This window comes from Botrytis sinoallii, assembly GCF_014898435.1.
Source record: "Botrytis sinoallii strain Bc 23 chromosome Unknown BSIN_007, whole genome shotgun sequence".
In the NCBI taxonomy this organism is placed as follows: domain Eukaryota; kingdom Fungi; phylum Ascomycota; class Leotiomycetes; order Helotiales; family Sclerotiniaceae; genus Botrytis; species Botrytis sinoallii.
The window spans coordinates 2,348,704-2,376,015 of NW_024066034.1; the positions used below are offsets into that span (position 1 = coordinate 2,348,704).

Below are 27,312 nucleotides of genomic sequence, written 5' to 3' on the forward strand. Positions count from 1 at the left end.
CTTGATGTGAAATTTAATATTGGATGTGCTTCATGAAACGATCCTTTTGGATACCCAGTGGTTGTTTTAGGTGTTCAAGATAATACATAGGTAATTACATCAAGTTTGGAAAATTCATACAACAAGACCTTTCAATCTCCATAGCTCTTAATTCGAGCTATCATGTAGGTTATAGGCTATGATTGTCAAAGTTCATAGAAAATTGTTAGGCAACACCTCCCATCTAGACTCACAAATTATTCTCTGGTATTGTAATTATGAATTTCTGGATACTGGCGCTACATTGGTTTTTCCGGCTTAGGAATTGAACATCTTTACCATTTGCATAATTTTGTGCAACTGCAAAACTGACAAAGACATTAATCCTTAACAACAACACTATGCCATGAGCATCGATTGTTTTTGGATAACAAAGCCCATACAAAAGTACAATGAAGCTGACCATAGAGATTTTGGGCGAAGGTCGTAGATATTCCTTTGTGGCTTTGTTCCACTTCTTGAATATCTGCTGCATTCTAGGTTGATTTTCCTGTCGTCTCGTTGGATTTAACAAAATTTCTGACAAGAAATCGAAATCCGAACGTGGTTTCCTCGAAATCTCGGCCTGCACATTAGGCATTTCATAGTGAATGAATTTAAAACGAATATTGCGTATTTCGTTTCGTGCACCCGATTTACAATTATTTCGAAGACTACTTAAAGACTCGCTCTGGTCATTTCAACCCTCATATGTGTGATAGAGAAAAAACTATTGCATAAAATGGCTAAAGATAAGGAAAGACGAGAAGAAAGAGCCGAGAGAAGATTGATTCATGAAGATACCCAGGCTGCCGTGGACATTCTGCGTGCTATACATCAAACAGCTGCGCCTCTTCGTCATAACAAATGGCGAAAACCAACCGCAGGGTTCACAAACAAAAATATCAAAATCATAGGCAAGATCGGCGAGGGCGGTTTTGGAGCAGTATACCTTATTGAGAATATTGAGACTAAGGTTCAATATGCAATGAAGACTCAGTAAGATTAACGCAATCACTAATCCCTTTGGTTTTTTATCTCATTTTATTCTTCGGCTCAAAATAGCACATTTATATTTCATCTTGCACACCTCTTCTAATGCCCTGCACGACACGAACACCTCATTTTTCCTCCAAAGCCTAGTCTTCACAAGCAATACTGACTCCCAAATCCTGCAGGCTTATAAGAGAAAATGACGATGAGCCAATGATGACACCCCCAGCGTGGAGGGGAGCCAAGACCCCTCCTGTCACACCTTCTTCTGAGGCTTCGAAGATATCCGCGAAAGTAATGAAAGAACGGCATTTAATGACTAAACGGTTCAATGAAACCAAATGTTATTTGCAGTACATACGTTCTAGTCATCCTTCTATCTGCAACTTAGAAGCTTTTTTCGACTTAGAACAAGCAGAAGATAACGGCCACTGCCATATCTTTGAGTATTGTGATTGGGGAAATTTGGAAAACATTGTGACGCAGTACTATGATAGACCACGCTGGGGCTCAGGAGAGCCCGAAGGTTCTGTATGGACTCACAAACCAGAAAATATGCCAAAATTATACAAGCATGCAGCAATACCAGAAGCGTTCATTTGGCATGTCTATATGCAGACAATGGAAGCTCTTAGTTTCCTTCATGGTGACCACGAACTCAATAAGAAACAAGAGTTCCACTCACGCAATCAAGTTATTTGCCTTGATATCAAGTTGGACAACATATTTTTGAAGGACTCTGGGAAACCAAACACATATCCAACTGTAAAAATTGGGGACTTCGGAGAAGCCACCTATGTGCCATATGGAGAGCAACGCTGGCATGACACGGGAAACACGGTGTGCGGGGCGCCCGAAGAACCTTATTTAAGTGCCAAATATGACGTTTGGTGTGTCGGGATGTCATTTTACATTCTGTCGCACTCAGGTAGACGACCAAAGAGAACTGAAGTAGACGGAAAGCAAAATAAAAAGGAGAAGCCGAATTGGGGTTTATGCGATCCACATCTTTCTAAAGTTTTGGCTAACGAGCTTGAAAAGCCAAGAGAAATGGACGTAGAAAAGAGATGGACTGCAGCTCAAATATTAGACCATATAAGACCAATAGCTGAAGATACGATACGTTTGACGTATAGACGTTTGCAAGATTGGGCAAGACCGGAGTTACAGGTAACATATGAGGAAGGTATTCTTGAACGGGTTGAAGGGGGAGAAGCTCTCAGTGAGATTTCAGAAAGCGATGATGGTGATGATGGTGATGGTGATAGTGATGTGATAGTGATGATGATGATGATGATGATGATGATGATGATGATGATGATGATGATGATGATGATGATGATGATGATGATGATGATGATGATGATGATGATGATGATGATGATGATGATGATGATGATGATGATGATGATGATGATGATGATGATGATGAGATGATGATGATGATGATGATGATGATGATGATGATGATGATGATGATGATGATGATGATGATGATGATGATGATGATGATGATGATGATGATGATGATGATGATGATGATGATGATAATGATGATGATGATGATGATAATGATGATGATAATAATGATGATGATGATGATGATGATGATGATGATGATGATGATGATGATGATGATGATGATGATGATGATGATGATGATGATGATGATGATGATGATGATGATGATGATGATGATGATGATGATGATGATGATAATGATGATGATGATGATGATAATGATGATGATGATGATGATAATGATGATGATAATAATGATGATGATGATGATGATGATGATGATAATGATAATGATGATGATGATGATGATAATGATGATGATGATGATGGCGATGAGACCGGAGAAAGAAAACCAAAGAGCAATTAGCAAAAGAGAAGGAGGCCAGAAAGCAGGAGGCCAGAAGCAGGAGGAGGCCAGAGAGAAGGAGGCCAGAAAGCAGCAAGCCATGGTACAGCAAGCGAAAGAGCAGTTAGCTAGAGTGCAGCAAGCCGCAGAGCAGCAAGCCAAAGAGCACTCAACCAAAGAACAATTAGCCAAAAAGCACTTAGCCACAGGGCGGATAGGCAAAAATCAGTTTGTCAGAGAGCAGAAAGCCAGAGAGCAGGAAGCCGCAGAGCAGCAAGCCAAGGTACAGCAAGCGATAGAGCAGTTAGCTAGAGTGCAGCAAGCCGCAGAGCAATTAGCCAGAAAGCAGCAGACCGAGGAGCAACAAAAGGAGCGGTTGAGAAAACAACGAGAAGAGGAGTCGAGAAAACAGCGAGAAGAGGGGTCGAGAAGACAGCGAGAAGAGGGGTCGAGAAGACAGCGAGAAGAGGAATTGAAAAGACAAAGAGAGGAGGGCCAAGCAGGAGAAAGTCCATCAAATGCGCCGCCCCAGAAAAGGCGATTGATTAGATACAGAAAACTCCGAGCTTACCGGGAATGATGCATGCTTGATAATAATCTCTAGTGAGCTCACTCAAGTTGACAGATCTTATGATAGCACTAGCTAATGTACGTTGCTGTAGGATTGGCTAATGGCTTCTAGATCGGCCCAACTACAAACGTTGAAACCTGACATATCTTTCAATAATGAGATTTTGATAATGAAGATCTTTCTGTTTTCGAAACTGTCCCACAATAAAGCAAGGTGCTGTCGCTCGCTGCTGGTAGTCGAATTGGAGTCTAGAGCTCGGCTACTTCATGTTTGCCTAGCGTTAATGCAAGGAAAAGATCAGATAATTTTACAATCTAATCATATCTTATCAATCAGAGGATCACAATCCAATCATTTTCTTTAGATACCGGTGATCAATATATTGCTTGCCATATCTAGCACCCTTCTCGTGATGCGATACATGTGTGGGTCCTAGCGCCTCACTGTTATTCCGTACTCCGTATATGCTATTCCGCTTATTCCGTGGGAGCAAAAGCGAGATGAATGAGCACGAATTCTCCTCGGGAAGTTTTGGTGTGCGATTTGCCCTTGAGTTTTGGATTCTTAGTAAAAGCCAAAGTCTTGAAAAGGCTAAAATCGAATGACCAAATATAGAATTACATGGTAGTTTCATAGAAGAGCTTTTCGGCAGGAAAACCTCCTTCGGGAAAATGAATGATTTTCTATAAAAAATTATATGGCAATATGGATAAGATGTTCTCTGCATCGTAGACAGTTTCTCTAGGATATGAATATTAAACATGCAACCATTCGTCTAAGTTAACTGTCAAATTCCTTGCAGAGACCGGTGTAAGACTCACGGATCTAGGATAACGGAATAGGTAGGCCCAGCAGCTTATTCCTAGAGTATCGTCAGATGCATATATACTATGAGATGAACCATAACATGAATGAAAAATCATCAGCTTAACTTTTAATTTATTCCGAACAACCTCATACTAAAGCTTACCACGACGGCTAGCCCGATTTTCATAACGCAGGCTTTCGAAAATGGATCCTGAGAATGACCCCGAGAAAGCTTCCGAGAAGACTTCCACGACATACGCTGACGCTGAATATCTCGTAGCATTTACCGTCCCCCAAGATCCTACCAACCCAAAATGCTGGCCGACCTACCAGAAATGGCTCACTACGCTCGTTCTTTCATCCACCGGATTCAACCGAATTGCTGTATCCACGATTATGGCACCTGCACTTCCCATAGTCGCATCTGAGCTCCACATGACTTCCCTTGAGTCTGTTATGGCTATGTCCGTTTACTTACTCGCCACAGCCTTTGGTCCCTTACTTATTGGTCCGCTATCTGAATTATATGGACGACGCGTTGTGTTACATACGACCAATATATGGTTCCTGATATGGAATATTGTTTGTGGATTTGCGCACACGAAGGGGTTATTGATTGCTGCAAGATTGATGGCCGGTCTTGGTGCTAGTGCTATTTATGCTTTAGGAAGTGGAGTTCTAGGAGATGTTTGGAGATCTGATGAGAGAGGAAGATCGCTGGGGATTTATTCCTTGTTACCACTGCTTGGTGCAGCTGCTGGTCCTATTATTGGAGGTTACATCACGGAATATACGAGCTGGAGGTGGATGTTTTGGTCAACATCAATTTTTCAGGCGATAATGATCGTGATATCGATTCCTTTGTTTCGAGAAACTCATGGTCCGACAATTCTTCGGCATAAAGCTAAAGAGCTCAGGCTCAGTACCGGGAATTCGCGTTATTACACAGAGGATGAGGCACTTAGGAAAGGAAGATCAGTGTCCTGGGTATTGATGAGAAGTTTTTCTAGACCCATTCGTTTACTTCTATTCCATCCAATTATTCAAGTCCAGGCTTGTCTTTCGGCTTTCGATTATGGCATCGCCTATATTACTCTTTCCACCTATTCCGATATTTGGACTGGAGAATACCACGAGTCTATCTCCAAAAGTGGCCTTCATTATCTTGCCATGTGCCTTGGAGAAATAGTGGGAGCACAAATTGGAGGGCCATTATTAGATCTCGTCTTCCGCAGAATGAAACAACGCGCAGATGGTGTCGAGATGCCGGAATTTCGGGTTCCGATCATGATACCAGCATTCGTCCTCATACCACTTGGGCTTCTAGTGTATGGGTGGGCAGCTCAAAAGCATGCACCTTGGATAATCGTCGACCTTGGAGCTTTTGTATTATGTTTTGGTATGCAGATTGGTGGACAAGCATTGCAAGCATACGTTATCGATTCATATCCAGACCATACGAGTTCAGCATCTGCTGCATCACAATTTCTGCGCAGCTTGACTGCTTTTGGTTTCCCTTTGTTTGCGCCGAAGATGTATCAAGTGTTGGGGCATGGGTGGGGAAATAGCACATTGGCGTTTGTTGCTATTGCCATTGGCATAACAGCACCGTTGGGTATATGGCGGTACGGTCCAAGATTAAGGGCGAAAGCTTTGTCGAGTTATTGAAAGGTGAATGAAGAATAATCAGGACGCTTTATCGAAACAGGGATCTATGGGATGTGACAAGATCGAGAACAAATTGTGAACATGAAAAGTTATATATTTTGAATCGTTCGGGTTGTAGATCCATTTCTTCATTACCTACCACACTTTTAAATCCAACAAAGATTGGAAGATTGTTTGAGTTATCCGGACAAATATCACTCAATCTTTCTCTCCGCCTACCTTAAACAATCACCACTACGTTCTCCAACTCTATCCTGCACAATGACACCGACTTGTTGGTGGCCAGAATCTCTCGGGAGCCGTTTGATAATAATGCCAATCTTGAATGATCAAATTACTGTTGGGTCGAAATGGTCTTGGCGATCTGAATTTCAGAGAGAACCCCGAATCCTTTCTGAAGATTCTTCCAGATGTTGTCAATCTTCTGATGCCAATGAGTCCACCCAACGTGAATGTCTATTCGCTTTGAACCCGAAACAAATAATGCTAAGACTTTAATGAAATTAAACTAAAAGCGTCCAAACAAGTAGAAACCATGGGAACATACACTGATGCAGAAAATGTTCTGGGTGATATTTTCAAACGTACCATACATTAAGTATCGTCAGTTCATTTGATGGCGGCCTAGGTATACATACACAATTTTGTTCGACTCTTCCAACCTCGTCATTAAAATTTATTTTAATCTCCGCCACCGCTAATCGTTCCACCAGCTTGTTTCCAACTTTGAGCCATTGCCAAGAAATTCGACAATTTCTTCGTTTGTTCATCATCGGCAGGGAAAACGTAATCGACATATTCCTCATAACTATCATCATCAAGCTTTCTTCTTCTCTTCGTCTTTCTTGGCATTTGTTTCTGTACTTTCTCGATATCTTCCTCTGTACCATGAGTACGTTCAAAGGAAAGATGAGCATTGAGGAGAGAAACACGCTGTGAATTCGTTAGATATTGTGTTAGAAAATGTGGATCAAGTGTGTGACATACCTCTTCCTTAAGATCCTTATCTTTCATGCTCTTAAGGGCACGTTCGAAGATCTTCCTTGCACGTGTTTTTGCAGCTTCACTAACTGGTTTCTCCTCCTCATCCTCTGTCTCTTCCTCATCATCATCTGGAACGTTAATTTCGAAATGTGCATAACTGATCCAGACCTTCACATGATCTGTCTTCTCCAATAATCGCTCGTATAGGTGTCTAGTACGATCGTACTCGCCTTCTTCCTCCTCAAAGTCAATATAGGCTTTCCATAATAATTCCGGCATATCAAGAACTTGTTGACTGATTGCCAATTCAAATATCGCACGAGTACGTTCCAGATCATCTAAACCTCGTTCCAGTTCAGCAAATTTAATCCAGGCTTGGCAATTAGCTGGATTCCATTCGATATGTTTCTCGTAAAGGGTACGACATCTCACGAACTCAAAAAGTTTGATCTCTAGCTCAACATAACCTTTGAAAAGCTTATCTTTAGGACACATTCCGATGGCTTGACCTAAAGTCTTTCTGGCGGCTTGTAATTGCTGTTGTCGAATCTCGAATTGAGCCTTCATGAGCCAAATCTTGGCAAATGTAAATTTCTTGTGGGGTATCAATTTCAGACACTCTTGGTAGATCTGTCTCGCTCGCTCAACATCTTTTGACTGCATTTCCTCCCAAATAGCATAAAAAATCCACAAATAGATATAACGCCTCCAATGCCTCTTCTCCTGAGTTGGTGGAATTTGAGCAATGGCCCTCTCATAAACATCTCGAACTCGATCGACATCCCCTGAAGTTTCCTCTAATCTGGCATAGTCGAACCACGCATCGTAATTTTTGGGATTCTCCTTTACCTGCTCTTCATATTGAACTCGACGTTTTGAGATAATTACATCCTCCACACCTTCACGATCACCGAATTGTTTCTCGAAAGTCGTATAAGCTTTATGGAGGGAAATAGACTTTGATCGTGCCATACGGTCGAGGGCATATTTGTAAATGGCTCTTGCGCGTTCGTACTCCTTTAACTTTGCCTCAAATCTCGCATATGCAATAAAGAGTCTCTCATCCATAAAGTCTTCACCCAAAGCTTCGACAGCTGTGCCAAATACCTCTCTAACCAAATCACTAGTTCCATACTCTTCTTCGAATCTGGCCCATTTGATCCAATTTCTTGGTTCGGGATGTACCATGGTAAATCTTTGGAAGATTTCCCTAGCTCTTTGAAACTCGCCATATCTTTTCTCCAATTTGATGTAACTGCTCCAAGCTGCCTCATCCGGTTCCCAAGACATCCATCTTTCGAAGACTTGTCGTGTACCGGGAATATTACCAAGCATTTCCTCCATGTAACAATACTTGTACCACAATTTATCAATTCTAGGCAAAATAGTGACGGCGCGATCCAACAAATTTCTGGCATGGTTTATGTTCCGCGATTTCATCTCCGCCTCGATATATCGAATCCATAATGTGACAGATGTTGAGTCGACATCTAATGCTCGTTCAAAAACGGATCGTGCTCGTTTGAATTCTTTCTGTTCCAACTCCCATTGCGCATACCTCATCCAATTATTCATATTAATCCTATTCCTCCGCACATAGTCCTCGAACTCTTTTCTTTTCCTCCCTTGGAATTCATGAAGCTCTTCGAGATCAGCAAACCGCTGAGTTGGTGCTTGAAGTCCTGGTTCTTGACGGTCAACAGCTTCTCGTAGAAGTTGTTCTGCTGAAATTTGGATGGCACTGGCGGCCTTGTTTTTGACCTTTGGAGGTCCTCGAGCTTTCTCATATTCAGACTCCATGGTGGCGATAGAGTTTAATCTCTTGACGAAACAGTTGGTATGATTCTGGTTCGCGTTCAAGACTTGAAGGTGTCGCGATAGTCAAAAAGATTGATTAGTAATATTATCTGTACCTACGCTAGCGGCCGCCTTTCCGGCTTGAGCTCTTCTCTAATCGATTTTCTATACCTTCACACGCCAACTACAGCAAACAGCATTACATTTAAGATGTCGACTCTCGCAGATGAATTATTGCAAGATTTTGAGGATTCTGGATCCGAAGGTGAAGGGGAGGATAATGCACACCTTTTTGCCGACCCTGACGAGGTCGCCCTGAGCATGAATGGGAACGCGACAGGACTTTCAGGCGCAAGCGAAATGGAGCTCGATGGCGATGAAGAAGCAGTCGACGAGGATGATGAGATGGCAGGAATGACTAGTGGTGCTATCGATACTGCAGAAGATGAGGAGGCGACCAAAGCGAAAGTTGAAAAGATGCAACTTGGTGGAGTGGATGATGTGCGGAGTGTAGCAGGTTTGATGAAAACGTTGGAACCAGTTTTAGAGGTCAGTAGAATTATGTTTCTCCCTTTCTCAACTTGGAGACCTATGGTTTACATCTACTCTTTCGTGTCTTAGCCCTGACTCTTTCCTCGATTTGACAGAAAATCGCACATTTTCAATCGTTACCTCCCGATAAACAAACAACCTTCGTAGGCTCGGTCGAAGACAACCCAGAATATCATCTCTTAACGCAAGCAAACACTTTGTCGACATCTATCGATAGTGAAATTATCCTAGTCCACAAGTTCATACGAGATCATTATTCGATTCGATTTCCGGAATTGGAAACATTGGTCACCAATCCACTGGACTATGCTAAAGTTGTCACTATTATTGGGAATGGACCTATGGACTCGGAAAATATCAAGACGCTTCAAACATCGAAGGATAATCGACTTGGTGCTACACTGAGATCCGTTTTGGATGGTCCATCTGTTATGATTGTTACGGTCGAGGCAACCACTACAAAGGGTCGAGAAATGTCACCTCATGAACTTGAAAGAGTACTTCGTGCTTGTGATATGACTCTTGCATTGGACAAAGCGAAAAAGACTTTAACTGATTATGTTCAATCACGCATGAACTTATTCGCTCCAAATCTTACAGCCCTCATTGGATCTCTTACAGCGGCACAACTACTCAATTTCGCTGGAGGTTTGACAGGCTTAGCAAAGACACCTGCATGCAATCTTCCTCCTCTAGGATCCAATAAATCATCCGGAACGGGTTTTGCTACTAATGTCGGAGTTCGCCAACAAGGATTTCTTTATCATTCTCCTATCATTCAAGGAATTCCCAATGATCTTAAGAAACAAGCTATGCGTATTGTCTCCGCTAAAGTTGTCCTAGCCGCAAGAGTTGATCGCGTTCATAATAGTCCAGATGGTTCTACAGGTGAAGAATTGAAAGAACAATGTATCACTCGACTCGAAAAGCTCACTGAGCCCCCTCCAAATAAAGGTGCTCGCGCATTGCCAGCTCCAGATGATAAACCTGCACGCAAACGTGGTGGTCGACGTGCTCGATTAGCCAAGGCGGCAACTGCGATGACCGATCTGAGAAAAGCACAAAATAGAATGGCATTTGGAAAGGAAGAGAAAGAAGTTGGTTATGGTACTGGTGATGGAACTAAGGGTATGGGTATGATTGGACAAGGCAACGACGGTCGTATCCGAAATATTCAAATAGATCAACGTACAAAGGCCAAACTTTCCGCAAAGAACAAAGGTTGGGGTACTTCAACTCCTATGAGTGGTTCTGCATCATCACTTCGAGGATTTGGTCAATCGGCTGGTAATATAGATTTACGGGGTAAAGGCTTAAGAGCATCAGGTGTAGGAGGATTAAGTACTAGTACTGGAGCTAGTGCAGGAACTGCTAGTAGTTTGGCATTTACGCCAGTTCAAGGATTAGAATTGGTAGATCCAAAGAGAGTAGCAGAAATGAAGAGAAAGAGGGCAGCAGAAGAAGATAAATGGTTCAAAGGTGGAACATTTACTCAAGTTGGCAATGGTGGTGATAGCAGTATGGGACCTCCTCCCAAGAAAGTAGATTCTGGTGCTGGTAAAATGGGTCCACCTGCTTTGCCAAAGAAAGCGTAAAGAAGGTGGGTCGGATCCTGTAAGATGGAAAAGGGAGTTTGACGGGAAAGGAGCATCATTATGGCGTTTTGGGGGCGGATAGGTGTTTTACAATACCATAACAAGCAGAGCTTTTGCTTATCCAATGACTGGGCGAGAATTGAAGAATGTAAGATTGTTTCAAATAACCAACTGCTTGCCAATAAATTGATCCTGTATTCATCACCTGATGATAATGTTGACAGCAGTTTACATAATTCTTTCGCCCAAATGTTCATCTTACAACCAATCTCAAGTCTACTCCACGACGATACTCAATCCCGCGTGCTTCATACTCCTTTTAAAACTGCGTTGACATGCTCTTCAAAAATCTTCTCTACCATAAACATTCTTTCCGTTTCAAGCAAAAATTCAAATCAATCTCCAAACTCACTCAAATGACATCTTTCACTGGCTCAGTTGCCATCTGGGCCCTGTATGTAACGTTGTATATCGATTGAATGAACATTAAATACAGACCATGTCTACCATGTCTATGTTTTGCCTTTCATCAACGAGCCACTAGTATGAAGTCAAGCTCATTTGGTTTATCTGCCCGCCATGATCAATCCAACGAAATGGCATCGATCCGAACCTCTCGAATTGGATCCCTTATAGCCATACCCTCATTGTCAAGGATAAATGGATGTGAAGGATCCACATCTTCATTTTTAAATCTCTTGATTACCAAATCAATTGGATAAAGAGCGAGCGATATCAATTCTCCCTTCCATTTGTCTCATCTTACTCATATACACTACCTTATGCTATCTCTTTGGCTCTGACTAATGACCAATTATACATACAAGCAACAGTAATCCGAAGACAACGTCGGTAAGTACAAGTAGGTCATACTCAGGTTCGTAGCCAGCACCACGTACAGGTAGAGATTCGTCTTTGCTGGCCTCCCCCGCCGCATCCATACGATGCCCATATACACCCATCCATCCATCTCCCTTATCTATCCTACAGGTACTTATGGTTCCCAAGCCATTCTATCTCCGCTCCACTCCACTCAACCGTCCCCTTTGGTAACTTACAGGTTCCCAAGCCTCTATCTACCCATCCCCTTAGGTAACTTTCAAATAGGTTCCCAAGGCCTTATCTACCCCCATTTACCACCAGTAGCCACGGTTGTCACCATTCCTAACCACAGGATTCAGTCCCATGATTTCATGCTTGATACCTTTCCTCATGGTTTTCCACCCAGAGATACCCTTCTGGGCTCTGGGAATCCCATTCATAACCACTTTTTGAGCCCTATGTAGCTCTTTGTAAACATCTGGTGCATTGGTGGGGCACTGAGTCGGCATCTTCTCTTTTGGCAAGACCCAGGTGCTACGAAGAGCAGGCGGAAGTAGGTTTTGTCCATCGACCCAGGTATTGTAGTCCCGGGCTCGTTGTTGAAGCTCCAAAATCTCCGGCTTGAGTGCTGAAGGGCACTTGTAACATCTTGCCCGTTGGCACTGGCAGTATGTGCACTTCGTATCGGCATTCATTTTTCGAGCACGCCGGCTTTGTTGATGGAGCACACAGCTCTTAGTAGGATCGAGGACCATTCTCTTCACGCAGCGCGCACAAGTTGGGGTGGGTTCGGTGGGTGCCAGGGGTACCGGGGGGCTATTTGAGACATTAGTTAGTTTAATTGTGTAGAATCGGTTGAAATCGATGAAAGGATTAGGTCTAGCTTGTAGAAATTGACAAGTAGATGGCGCGCATTGAAGAAGAAGAAGAAGTAGTAGTAGGGTATAATACGTACCCTGCATCGGAACCAGAATCATCACCACTAGCAGGCAATTGGCTAGATGAATTAAAATAATTAGCTCAGTATCTAGGTTATTATCAAACGTTGAATCTAGTATAAAAGGTTGCATAAATCGAATAAATCAAGCAGTTGCTCTTACGGTTGAATATCTGCCATTGTAGCAGGAGGACGAAGCACCGAAAGAACCAGGAAGGCAATGCGGTGATGGAGAAGCACGAAGATGGCAGAGGCGCAAGGTAAAAACAGAGAAAGGAAGCAGAACAGCAAGAATCAAAGATTGCGTGGGAGTAATGTCGAATTTCGAGTAAATACTCGAATTTTTAATCTTTGTTGTTGCTGAAGAGTTCAAAGTAGGTCAAGAAATGCAGTAAGGTAACAAGAAACGTGAATTAGCATGTGTTTTGATTAATTCAACTATTGCACCAATAAGAGGTTTTGCTTAGTCGCTTAGCAGAAATGCCCCTCGAGGGGGAGACATTATGTTGATGGGAAGTTTATCAATCATGTGACTTGGAAACAACTAATTGGATTTTTATTCCTATGGATAATCTAGTTCTGTGAGTCTGAGATGAGAGTTGTCTAATTGTATCTGTTGTCTTTGAGTCATCTTGTTACTTGGTAATTGTATCCATCTAATTGCTTTGATGGATATGTTTAATTTGTCAAATAATGGATCTATTTCTCTCTTAACCTTATGGAAACTACTTGGTGTGTCTTTGGCATTCTTACAGTTAGATAAAGATTCTCTTATATCCCTCAAACTCAGTTAAAATGTCTTAAGTGTCTTCATAACAGCTAGAAGATTACTACATGTCTTTCGGCGATAGTTATTAGAACTTTAGTAACAAGTTGACAGTTGAGTTTACTCTACTGGCACTCGGCCATAGATTTAGGTCTTTAACATTACAAAATTCGAAAGTTTTACAAAGTTCTTTTATCTTTAAGCTGTGTCTTATGAGCCGAGACCTTGTGAGTGTGTTTTTCTTGTTCTAAAAAGCAATTGTTTCTCTCGAGTGAGATCCCAAAGTTGAATCTGAAGTTTTGTAATCCACGGAATGATCTTGACTTTACATCTTTGTATCTTTAGACAATATTATTAATATATCTACAGAGCTGTTATGAGATAACTATCTTCTACAAACATTAAACTTCAGATGACAATAGTCAAAATTCCTATCTACAATTAATGATTAATATAAAAATATACTATCTTGTAATAAAACACAAATAAATTCCTTGATACATTTGTTCTGTCTATGTTATGCAATGATTACTTGTTCTTAGATAACTTTCAGACAGATACTTCAGATACTTTAGATACTACTCGCTAATGAATATCGATAGATTGTAAGTCCTATCATAAAAACACATCAATGTTAGATTGAACATTCATAATCAAATAGATTAAAGATTTACACTGAAGATAGATTTCCATGAATCTACTTTGAGAACAAGCCGTTCATGCTAAGATCACATATACACTATGTCACGAGAGAATATGCCTATATAAACCCAATTAGCTTAATGCTATCGGTGATATCACTTTTAGCATGATAGTTATAAGCCCGGTATGTGTTTATAGCGCAGTGACATAATTCTTCACTTTACTGTACTCTCTTGTAATGGTTTTTCGTAGGCCCACTTATAAGAGGGTATTTCAACAAACCCATATTAGTCATCTGATCTTGGCCTATTGGAGCTAATGTGAGGACCCTGCTCTGTTGCCCCACTATCTTCGCTTAGCCTATTAGATATATCCAGAGAGAACCTAATACTAATTATATCCAATCAAAAGAGAACCTAGATTTAGCATCATATAGAGATAGGAAGAGATTTGCGTATTTATGACTCAATGAGGCTAGTACAGAGATTACTGCCTACAACCAGCTAGTCAGCAATCTCGGGGGTGTGTTACGAGAGAATATGCCTATATAAACCCAATTAGCTTAATGCTATCGGTGATATCACTTTTAGCGTGATACACTATATATATCTTCCTCTTTCTTTTTCGCATCAACTACACATTAATTACCTTCTTTATATCTTTTAACCCTGTTATATATTTTGTGCACCTCCATAAACACACTATAATGCACTAGCATCACCAATAATACCCTCTAGTTAATGGCCTTACATTTTCGTATCACATAAGAGGAGTGAGATTTCGAGAAGCCCCGCAATTTAAGCGAGTATAGCTTAGAAGCCGAATACACTCATTTGACTACTATTAAGCGAACGAGTGTCACGGATCGCACCCAATCGCAGCTGCGATCGCTCACGTGCGCGCTTGCGTATGTGTACGATCACGTGTATATAGCTAGTATATAGGAGCGCTCTATAAGCGCTTTGCTTCTGATTCTGTAGTTATAAATTCTAAGAATAAATTGTATTCTGTTCTTGTAGTTCTTTTAAGGCAAAGTGTTATATTATTTATAATTCATTATACAATTGTATGGTCATTTGGTGGCTGATCAAATAATACTTTATAACCATAATATCTTTTTGGGTATATCGAGGATATTCGATATTACTTATAGGAAAAGGGCTGATTCCGAATAAATCTATTTGATGGAAGATAATAAACTTCTAATATATAGAGTTATAAGTATTGTTATTATATTCGATCTATTTACCTCAAAGGGACTTTATTGCTCTCCCCTTCTTGTTGGCTGAGCACCTCCAGTCGATGATAGTTAATCTCAATGGAGCGATGGTTATAGTTCTTACAGTTCTAATGTAAATATTGGTAGATGTGGAAAGGGTAAATAGCCTAAAAACGACTCCTCAATTGAGGTATTAATTCTCGAGGGTAGTATGTCGATGTATACTTTCCCGTTATAAAAAGAACAAATGCTGATCTTTAAAGATTTTGAGAACTTACAAAACAAAATCGCAAGATTCAAAAACAAATTGCTATAATATAGTTTTAATATCGCTTATCCATCTCAACCTTCAAGATACCGATAGCAATATCACGCAGATTCCCTTGCAAATCGCGAAATCCGGATTCCTAATATTTTAGTTGATTTTATTGAAAGAGTATTTTTATTATTGGGAAAAGGAAGAACAAGAAAAATCTTTATTTATAAAGTCAGTTTTCGTGACGATCCTTTTTGAGTATTAATAGCAGACCCCTTTCAAATCTAATCGTTTTGCTAAATAACCCACAAATTTATCGAATACTCTATTCTCGTTCATTTACCACTACAATAAAGCGTTTGTATATTCCGAAGCTCATTAATCTTTTATTCAAACTTAAAGATAATATGGAGTTGAAAGCAAGTCTCTAACAGCTATTAATTATTAAACAACTCGAACTTTATGAAAATTCGTTTATCTCGGAAGTGTAACAACAATCTTATATAGTAGATTAAATAGAAGGAGAGGTATAAAAATATATGTTTTCGCTGTATACTCAAGTATTTTGTTTGATAGGATAGTAATTGATTAATCAACTTGTAGTTATTTACAAGAATCCGGCCAAAACCGATCATATACGAATTGAATACGAATACTGGATTATGTTTAATAATATTCAACAAAAAAACTTCCTAGTATAGTATTGCAGGTTTAGATTATTAGTTATACAAGTGGAAATCACCAATCCGATAACTCTCTTTTGCAATCTGGAAAGAAAAATATCCGATTTCCTTTAATAAACTATTAACCTTTATATCAACAAATATTATATTATCGAGAATCTAGCTATTAAGCTTACTAAAATCGATAAACTCGAAGTTACGCTTTGAGAATGTAATCGTTATAGAATAATTAAAGAAATACCTTTTAGAAAGCTATCTAGTAACACCGATTCATCGATTACCCCTAGAAGCACTTTCCACTTATCAAATAATTCGAATCTATCTATTCAGTTTTATATTCAATATCCTTTTCGTATTTTTATTGGCTATATAGAAACCTTTAAGTTAAATAATATTCTATTTTTAGAAAACAATTTCAATTATAATATTATTGCCTTTATATTAGAAATGAATTATAGTTTCATGCTATATATAAGTAATATAAATGCTATAGCCGAGATCCAAGAGATTAGAGAAAACAAAAAGTTCTATAATATAAAAGAGAATATCGAGGAGGATATAAACTAAGAAATACAAGTGGAAGCTGTCGAATCTGCTTGTATTGCTAAAGATTAATATTTAAATCAATATGTTTAGATAGAAGTTCCCTTCTAAATACAATCCGGGATATAAGATTCCTTGATTTAACAAAACTAATGGGAAATGATTTTATAAATTTATTATATATACTTTCGAAAAATGGATATTTATATAATATTCAATTTCTTATAAATTCCAGAGCGAATAGCTTCGTTTTTATTGATAAGATACTTCTTTTATTATTATTCTCTATATTCAAACTCCACTTCATATTATTCAAATCACCAATTAAAGTCAAAAGCTATAATGGTGTACAAAATGAAGCTATTACTTATTTCATATTTCTTAATTTCATGATTGATACTCGATAATAGTTTTATTTGTTATTTCTTATTATCAATTTAGGTTTATATAATATAATCCTAGATTATAAATGGTTAATAAAGATTCGAATTAAAGTCGATTGTTTTAATCGATGCTTTGAATAATTTTTCGAATATTCTTTTATTATTTTCTTATCAAAAAATATATTTTTAACCAGAAACAATCTTCAATAATCCAGAATCAATTATTTGAAATAAAAAGATGCTGACAATCGGAATATCCAATTAAAAGAGATATACCACCAACTTAATAATGGATAATTGATTATAGTATTAATTGTATCTAAAATACTTATTATTTCTTCCAAAAGATTAATATAATAATCTCAGATATGATTGAAGCTTAGGTTTTAGTTAATCTGAAAAAGAAATCTACTTTCAATTAAATCTTTATTTAATCTATTTACAAATCCCTCCCGCTTTATATCTTTAATATATTCGATATTTATATATTCAAGCCGATTCAATTTTAACTTATTTGTAAGAGAAACAAGGATTATGAGATCTTATAGTTATATATACAAAGATTGATAATGTTATTTCGATTTACAAATCTAATCAAAACAACAATCATCGAATCTCAATTGCAATTACTACCTTAAATAATTCTAAATCAGAAATTATCGCTACTTTCAATCGTGTTATTATAAATATCGAGATGGAGTCTTTGATCTTTAAAATTTACTAGCAATATTACCAAGCATTCTCTAAATATAAGTTCAATATTCTATTTCTTTCCTGATTATACAATTACAAGATTATATTTGAAGAAAAAGGTAAAAAAGCTTTCAAATACAATTCCCTATATAAAATATTATTTGAATAGCTTAAGATTATTAAAAAATATATTATAAAAAACTTTATTAAAGGATTTATAAAATTCAGTCAAGCATTATTTGTAATACCGATTTTCTTTGTAAGAAAGCTGAATGGAAGCTTAAGGTTTTGTATAGACTTTTGACTATTTAATTCTTTAATATATAAAGATAGGTACTCTTTATCTTTTATTGATGAAATACTTGTACAACTTGTTGGTATAAAGATATATACCAAATTAGATATTCGATAAGTATTTCATTGTATTTATATAAATCCAGTTTTCAAAGAATACACTACTTTCTATACTCAATATAGTTCCTACAAATGCAAAGTTTTACCTTTTAAACTAACAAATAGCCCTGTGATTTATTAACAATATATGAACAATATCCTATTTGACTATTTAGATGATTTTTATACTATTTACCTCAATGATATTCTTATATATTCTAAAAACGAAAATGAATACAAAGAATACATTAAGCATATCCTCGAATGACTTGAGTCCACTGGCCTCCAAACAGATCTCAAGAAGTATGAATTTAATATCAAATATATAAATGTAACGGAAACGGTGTTGTAGACCACGTGGATCAGATCATGTGATGGTCAGGTATTCATTATATAGAATACTCCGAAGCGGAACAACGATAACCAGATTGACCGCAGGACCAATCACCGCTCCCATAATCGATACCCAAAGATTACTTAGTATATAATCCGATCTCTTCTCTACAAGAAGAGATCAGTTCTAATTATAGATGAGGAGATATACACATTCTTATACTTATACCATTATTGTCCAATCATTCCCCTCCATCGTGATATACTATTGTCCTGTACAATAGTTATAAGCCCGGTTCGCGTTTAAATACAGTTATCTTGTTATAAACCACTTTTGTAATCAAAAGTGGGTATATTACGATTCATATCTGAAAATCCAAATTTTCATTATCCAAATACCCGGATCAATCATATCAATGCAATATACATATCTATCAGTATATCTTACTACCCAATCGGATTGGCCAGTCTAGTATAATGCTTTTAGGGTTAAATATTAGTTAGAAGATATTTGGGATAAGATTGATCCTGAACTTCTATTAAAGACAAATCCTTTAGCCTTTCTTTTCTTAGAATCATTATTCGAAGTGATCGATTAGCTGACTGCAGCTCTATCTATTTCTTCAACTTTCGAGAGCACTCGATAGGAATAGGATAGGGTTAAGCAGTATATCTATAAAATAGAGCTTGTTGAATACTATACTAAGTATCTTAAATGAAAAAGCAAAGATGGGGATATAGAAATAAAGAAATCAATTAATCACCTAATTACTTCTCCATCATTATCTGAGCCTATATCTATATCCATTATCAATATAATTCCCTTGTTTATTATTCTTGATAGATTATATTGTAATGAGAAAATGATATATAATGATAAGTATAAATTCTATTGATAAGTTTATAAATAGATCTAATCAACCATTGATTCAGCTTATTTTATGGAACTATCCTTTTTAAATAAGGGATTAAAGGCTTAGTTATTTTATAAAGTAATTTTTTCGCTTTATAACAAACTGGTACCATCTTATTAAATCATTGAAATAATTGTTCAGTTTGAATATTGTATACTGATTGCTCAGATATTCAGTGGATGAATTGATTTGATCAAATAGTTTCGGAATTGGGGTATTGCCTATTTATTTATTTATTTTTATTTATTTATAGTGATTAACGTCTTGTGGAGGACCTCCCGAGGGGTATGAAAGACGTGACTAGATCTAGAGTTACAAATACAGAAAGGCGCTGATGCGCACGCTAGTAAAACCTCATAGGGTAAACCCAGTTCCTTCTATATATCCTAAACAAGCCAGTGTAATGTTCGCAAATAGGGCTATTTGATTGGCCCCATATTCCTAGCGCTTCCTTCTGCTCATGGAGAGGAGCGCTCTGATTGTACAATTACTTCTGTCATAGAACCATGTTTTATGGACAGGAGCGGTGTGTACAGGTGTGCCGCTTCAAAGAAGCGGGTGTGTGTGTGATGGTGCTCCAGAGGAGCGGAGGGTTCGGCTATTAGGCCGCTCAAGAGGAGCGGCCGGAACGGTGGTTCTGCTTGATAGCGGAGTGGCGCATAGGCGCAGTGGTGGTGGCTGGAGGGGGGATCACTAGTTCCTCCTCAGCACTCGATCGATCGCTTTTGCGGCCCATAATAGAGAAGCTCTATTAGGGTTAGCGGTAGATTGTCGAAGCTCAGAGGAGCTGTGTTATGAGGTCCACACTAAGGTGGCCTATGAGGCGGCATATAGAGTGGATCCATGTGGATCCCAAAGATGGGGATTGGCCCATATTCGTCGCTATAGCCTTAGGTCGTAGAACAGTGGGAGAGTGGCCCGATCACTTTACCACTGAACCAGCCGGGCTCCTTGCGGAGGACAATGGTCTTTTTGTCTGTATTGCCTATTTAAAGGTATCCGTATATAGACTTTCAAACACTTATGGACTATTAGCCACCTACACTTTTCTCAATGCTATTGGGATTAGGATGGCACCTTCATAAGCTCAACACAAAATCGATAAAATCGATAAAAAGATTTACTTAAATTAAAAATGTTAGATGCTTCAACAGGTAGTTATAATATTCGGGGGTATTGTAAGCCGCGATACTGCATTACCTAAAGCAAAAGGAATCTATACTATCGAGCAGCCTAAATCATTTATTCTGTTCAAAGGAATTTCACAAGATTAATCCAAGGGTTCCCATTCTGATAAAAACATTGGGAAAACAAAATGTCCTTGTATATCTAAGAAAGATAGATAAAGGTGTAACTTTTATAAATGGGATCCTGAGAATTATAGCAAAGTGGAAATTGCTTTGATTGGGAAATGTGTTGATTATTCAAATACAACTCTTTCCATAGATCAGATCAAAGAGATTAGGTAAAGGATTATAAACGAGTGGAAGTACTTTTATAACATTTTTAGGAGTAAGGGATGGATAAAAGAATCATCTTATAATACCACTTTATCTATTACCAGAATGCCAGACAAATTTATAGGTGTTATCATGCTAAAGGTATTTGCAACCAACTCGACTTCAAAACCGGAGTTTGAATTCTATGACTTTATCCTCCTTGATAGCTATAGAGCATTGCATGTTGTCAATGATATATCTCTTTTGGATAACCAATTATATTATCAATCCTTCGAGGATGATTAGGTGGACTCAGGATTAGTATCCTACCAAATTGTCGGAAGAGGCTAGAAAACGATGAAAAGTATTCTTAATGGTAAGGATCTGATCCTTATAGATATTGTTCTGATTTCTGGTTTCTATGTCAATATTGTTTTCGAGGCACGATTATTTAAACTAGGTTTATGGTTTAATGGTTTCGATGCTACTTTACGCTTTGGGGATATGATGGAGAGTGAGGTATGTGCACAATGTATTAAATACAGCAATTTTGTATTCTTAGAAATGAAGCCTTGTTTTTCTTATTCTTTTATTCCAATTTCAAATTGTAATCTTATGTATCCTATTGCTTCTCGTAAGATCAACAAATCCTTTAGACAATCAAGGGACACTCTAATCCCAAGGAAGGATCAAGCAGAATTATGGTATGAGAGAGCGGGATATCTTAAAAAGGAAGCGCTTGAATACCTGATATTTGTTGTGAGAGGAGTAAGGATCAAAGGCTCTCTGAGACAAGAATGCTCTGATTGTGTATGTACATATGCAAAACAGGTGATCTCCAAAGTATCTAGTGATTGTCAACCACCCAGATCTTTTTATAAGATACAATGGGACTTGTTTGACTTTCCTTGTGTATTTAACGGAGCAATATGGCTGTTGGTTATTAAAGAAATGTATAGCGGAAAGCTATTTAGCTATTTCTTGGTAAGAAGGACCCATGATAAAATATTCCTAATCATCCAGAGTTACTTTGCTTGAGTTTACAGAAAGTACAAACTTTCGATTGTAGTAATCAAACAAAACAACAACACCTCTGTTATCGGAATTATAGATTATATAGTATTTGAAAAATGGATTGAGATTAAGGGAATCGAGCTTGAACTTTCCCCTAGCCATACTTACGAGATTAATGGAGGAGCTGAGCAAGCGGAGCAAGAGTTGGTAACTAAGCAAATCAAAATGCAATTATCCACAGGATTGTCAATCAAGCTCTGAGTAAAGACTATAATGGCTGTTACCTATCTCTATAACATTAATCCCCTAAAGGCAAGATCATTCAAATCACCAAATCAAGTATTAGATGAGTGGTTCCGATTGTATCTAAAAGAAAATAATCCGTCACTTATTATCAAGATTACTGATAATCTTCGGCCTGATTGAAGTTTAATTTACAGATATAGATGCTGAGTGTACCCCTTGAATAAGGAATATAAGACTGGAGTATTAATAAAATGGTATAAGACAAATCCTCGAGTATACATTAAGTATTTAATTGGATATATTCCTAGTACACAGATCTACCACATCTGGATACCAATACTCAATCGGGTTATTGTCTCTCGGAATATTGTTTTTAATAAAACGTTTACCTATAAACAGAATTACTTTAACTAACAGATTAACGCTATACCCGCGAATCAGCTGAGGTGATCAGCTAGACTGTTGGATATTACTAATTATATAGATATGGATGGAATCCTTATCGAAAATGATGATAACAATATAGATATCTTTATTGTATTGGTAGGCCAGCTATTGTTCCTAGATTTATTTATTGTATACACTTCAAATAATCAATCATCTTTTTCATACTCTGAGAACTCTAAAGAAGATAATCATCTAGGGAATAGAAAACAGAAAGTAGATAAAATACTGAGCAAAGAGAAGTTTATCCGATTATCCCCCGGATCACTAGACAGCTCTCCGATATCAGGAGATAATAGGGACTTATAATTATATATTACTCCGATACTAGAAGATGTGAATAGAAAACCAGCTTTTATTATTCCTATAGATTACAACACCTAAATGTGGATAGGATATAGCGAACCCATGAATTTAGCTGTTTAGGAATAGGAGGTAACAATACCTGATCCTAAGAATTTCATCGAAAAAGGTGATGATAGTTTGGAGGCAATGAATACAGAGGATACAAGGGTTCCGATTGTAGTATTCAAAGTGAAATATGAAAGTAACCCTAGCTTTCTATTGGCTGATCATTCACTTCACACCCGATATCATACAGGGTTTTTTTGAAAGGCAATAGACTGGAATCCAAATCCAGAATACACTATAAAGAAGCTTGAGTCGCCAGAGCAATTATCTAGTCAAAAAGCAATCAAGCAATCAAAAGAAGTTTCAATCTTTTAGGACGATCATTTCCGAAAGAGAGCTTGTAATATGATAATAGAGATTCCTAAAGTTAATCTGGATTTATCTCAATATCAGTTATTCACAGATAATCAGTTAGACCAAGTATGATTGAATCCTTTTTGGAAGAGATACAAACAGAATGGTATATTCTATACCAACATTTCTGAATTCGCCTGTTTAAGAATCAATTCTGGAAATTATAGTAGGATACACAAATCCCTATATAATTTCTATTCTACCTTTTGGCCTAATCTCGAGAAAATCAAGGATTAAGAGAAGAAACACTTCTTCATAACAATGTATAATGTGATTGCTGCAACGATTACAATGAAGAACGTTCAGCTATCCGATCCAATGATTCCAAACTCAGAAGATAATCCACATATTCACCTCTCTCAAGCGCCCAAATGCCCAAGTCGATATCAACAGCTTGACAAGCACATCCTAGGACTGTGGTTCAAGACTAATTATCAAAAGGAAATCGATAACCTGTGTTCAAGGGAAACGTGGTGTAAGATAGACTCTGAATCAGAGTCTACTAAACCTATTCCACTGGTTTAGGTATTCAATTATAAAAATAATAATCAGGACTTTATTACTCAATACCGATCACATCTTATAGTAAAGGGAGATCTACAAAAGAAAACTATAATCGAAAGCATATATACAGCAATACTTGCGAGTCAATCGTTTTGTATTGTAATATTTCTAGTTATGAAGTATAATCTTGAGACCAAGCAATACAATATAGTTAACGCTTTTGTGAACATACAGCGCAATTCAACTAGCAATCCTGTAGTATACTTACTACCTAATGGATTTAAGAAACCAAAAAAGGAGGTAATTATTAATAAAACTTTATATAAACTCCATGATTTACCATCTATTTGGTTTAAGGATTTTATATCAACCCTGAAATTAATTGGAATGATTGGATACACAGAAGAACTATGCATTTATTTCAATAAAAAACACACCATGCTAATTCTCTTTTTCGTTGATAACTTCCAGATTATATATCATAAGAATAACAAACCTAATACTGTAAAGATCACTAATCAGATCAAATCAGCTTACAAGCTCAAGGATCTAGGTGATACTAAATGATTTCTGGGGATCAGAGTTCTGAAAGACAGATCTATAAAGAAACTTTAGCTAGCACACAATACCTATATTGAAAAGATCGTTAAGAAATTTAAGCTCAATAGAAATAGTATATATATATCGCTGTTAATTATCGAATTTATCAAGTTTAATAGAACAGTTATTATATCAGTAATCAAGGAATACCAAGAAAAGGTAGGATTAATACTATACACAGTAATTATAATCCGCTTTGATATTGTATTTGCAGTTTCTTAACTAAATTATTTTCTTATTAATTCATTTTCTAATTATATGAAAGCTATTAATTATTGTATTATATATTTATAGAATACTTGCTTTTTATTTATAAAATACAATTCCCAGCCAATCCCTTAACTTTTAGTATTTTTAGACGTATCGTTTACAAACGACAAGGAAATTAGAAGATCATCTCAAGGGTATGTTATGTCACTCTTCGGGGGACCAGTTTCTTGAAAAGTATTATATTAATCTACTATAACCACTTCTACAACCAAAGCAGAATTATTAGATATAGAACGAACAGTAAAAGAAACAATAGCCACTCTATATCTTTTGAAAGAGATCGATCTTATGGTTCAAGAACCAGTAATTATTTTCTGTGATAATGTACAATCAATATGCCTAGTAGTCGGGGAAAATGAATAGATTACTACTAAACTCAGGTATATTGATATACAGAATATATAGTTATATTAAGAATACGCTAAAAGAAGTTTCAATATCATTTACTTACCCATTGCCGATATGATAGCAAACAGATTAACCAAGAATCTATCTCAACAGAAATTCAAGCGCTTTCAATTAATACTCAATCTACAGGATATCAGTACACGAATCAAAGAGTTAAATTAAAAGGCCAGCTAAAAATATATTCATTTCTTCCTCTTAGCCAGAGATTGAACTCTTCCAGTTGACCCGGTACACTTCCTGGCCTTTTCCTTTTCCAAAAGCAGATCGAGTTTGTACTGCTTATCCTCAACAAGTCTCTTTACTTTATAAGCCTTATTCTCAAAACGTCGAATAAGAACTAGCGACTTATCTTTATCCACAAAAGTCTTCGGAACCGAATCCTTAGGAATATGCTTTTTGATGGAAGAGTTCTTTCTCGTAAGATCGATTGTAGTGGCTTTATGATTAGCAGACTTGCGAGCCTCAGACTCTGCTAGGAGCTTTCGAAGGATTCCGCGGAGTTTTTCCAATCTCTAGCTTGACTATCAACACCATAATCGATTGGGGGTGGAAGTAAATATATACCTTTTTATCCTATACCTTATAAGCATCAGCACAAAGTTTTCCCACAAAGACTATAGCATCCGAAGTAATCTCACACATATGTGTTTTGCAACTCCAGCAACAAGTACTCTTAGTACAATCGAAATCCTTATAACAATCACCTGAGATTTTTGTTTGCCCAAAGACCAAAGACTTTATACAGCCAAAACACAAACAATCGTTTATTAGCCCTTTGATAAACTTGTTAGATTATGAGAACCGAGCTTTGATAAATGCCCTTGACGGATCACTTTCAGTCCTTATATACTAAAGATCTACAAGAGGCAAGTTGTCATCGGGATTACTATCGGAAGTACAAAGATTGTAGAACCCATGCTTATCAGGACTGTTGTACAAGGGAAAAGGAACGCGAAAGTAGCTGTCCGAATTGCAAGAAGAATAATACTTAACAAGCACAACAGTGATCAATTCAGATTGGCCATCGAGAGAATTAGGGATTCTGAAGTTATCCGGATCCTTATACTTGATTTTGATTAATTAACAATCTTCCCTTAATCTTACAGAAATCGCAATAGTCTTTTGAGAATCAGGAATAATCATTCTTTCAAACTATAGAAAGAATAAAATTCAGGATTATCACAACAAACTTCTGGGGCAATACTATATAAGGTATGCTTTCGAGCGGACTATGTCTAGTTTCGAATCAGTACATGGTTAACCCAGGGGCAATAACAATATTTATTTCTAGTGGGGCTACAGGCAGAGATCCTTATTGTATAGCAACAGAAACAGGAATAGGGGGAGTAACAATAACAGGGGCAAAAGGAAATACGGGGTTAATAGCACTTCCTAGTGGAGGGTGTTGGCAGGCTTGATGCATTCAAGCAAGGAAGACAGTATAGTTGGGATTAGCAAGACCATCATTCGATGGTAGAGCAGAAGGGAGCAGTTGAGGAAAACCAATTGAGGGATTTCCAGGAAGGTTTTCGGGAAGAAGTGGCTACTGAGTCAACGGTCGATCAGCAGCAGGGCTCACAGGAGCAGGATAGAATCAACGGTAGCAAGACCACTCGAACGAGCAGTCAATAGTATTGCCGGAGGATCAGTCGCTACCGGAGCAGGGGACCTTGGGGGTGGAAGTGAATCATGCTCAAATGCAGGTTCAGAAGAGAACTCATTATGAGTAGAAGGAGAAGAAGGAACAGCAGAGGGATGCTTTCTTGGCCGACCACGGCGCCCTGTCTTTTCAGGGTTTTTGGGCCGACCAGGACCATATTTGTCAGGAGACAAGTGATCCATTCGAAAGGAAACAAAACATGATAGTATTAATATCTAGAGAAAGAAAAGTTTGAAGGAAAGGGTGTGTATTATAGATCACATCTGCCCTGCACGTGAGCAAGATCACTTGATCAGAGATTGCCTGAACCTCCTGAATGTCTCTGGCAACCTAACGCCACCATTATTATAATCATCAATTCAATTACCCTATCCAGATAACAATGCTGATATTGCAGTATACATTCGCGGATACAAGGATCAGAATCTATATTCTCTGTTTGTAACAGCAGATCAACAAACATACGTAGCGAAGTAAGGCTTCAAGAAAGTATTTACCCATAATCTTTTGAAAATTTTCAGGCAAT

At 37.7% G+C, this 27,312-nt stretch overlaps 5 protein-coding genes across 5 annotated transcripts; 3 read left to right on the forward strand and 2 right to left on the reverse strand.

Annotated features, from left to right (window-relative positions):
• Window positions 1–760: 760 nt before the first annotated feature.
• On the forward strand, window positions 761–3,458 carry EAF02_005031 (uncharacterized protein; the record flags this gene model as incomplete). Its single annotated transcript, XM_038901079.1, has 3 exons — window positions 761–1,017; window positions 1,197–2,257; window positions 2,881–3,458. The coding sequence occupies 3 exons, from the start codon at window positions 761–763 to the stop codon at window positions 3,456–3,458; spliced, it is 1,896 nt and encodes a 631-aa protein (XP_038759591.1).
• Window positions 3,459–4,460: 1,002 nt separating this feature from the next.
• On the forward strand, window positions 4,461–5,924 carry EAF02_005032 (uncharacterized protein; the record flags this gene model as incomplete). Its single annotated transcript, XM_038901080.1, has 1 exon — window positions 4,461–5,924. One exon carries the CDS (start codon window positions 4,461–4,463, stop codon window positions 5,922–5,924), a length of 1,464 nt encoding a protein of 487 aa, XP_038759592.1.
• A 547-nt stretch (window positions 5,925–6,471) lies between these two features.
• EAF02_005033 (uncharacterized protein) lies at window positions 6,472–8,708 on the reverse strand (the record flags this gene model as incomplete). Its single annotated transcript, XM_038901081.1, has 2 exons — window positions 6,472–6,857; window positions 6,912–8,708. 2 exons carry the CDS (start codon window positions 8,706–8,708, stop codon window positions 6,606–6,608), a joined length of 2,049 nt encoding a protein of 682 aa, XP_038759593.1. The 3' UTR covers window positions 6,472–6,605.
• Window positions 8,709–8,915: 207 nt separating this feature from the next.
• Window positions 8,916–10,852, forward strand: EAF02_005034 (uncharacterized protein; the record flags this gene model as incomplete). The annotated part of the gene is made up of 2 exons (XM_038901082.1): window positions 8,916–9,254; window positions 9,353–10,852. 2 exons carry the CDS (start codon window positions 8,916–8,918, stop codon window positions 10,850–10,852), a joined length of 1,839 nt encoding a protein of 612 aa, XP_038759594.1.
• Window positions 10,853–11,985: 1,133 nt separating this feature from the next.
• EAF02_005035 (uncharacterized protein) lies at window positions 11,986–12,791 on the reverse strand (the record flags this gene model as incomplete). The annotated part of the gene is made up of 3 exons (XM_038901083.1): window positions 11,986–12,490; window positions 12,630–12,671; window positions 12,775–12,791. 3 exons carry the CDS (start codon window positions 12,789–12,791, stop codon window positions 11,986–11,988), a joined length of 564 nt encoding a protein of 187 aa, XP_038759595.1.
• Between the last annotated feature and the right edge of the window lie 14,521 nt (window positions 12,792–27,312).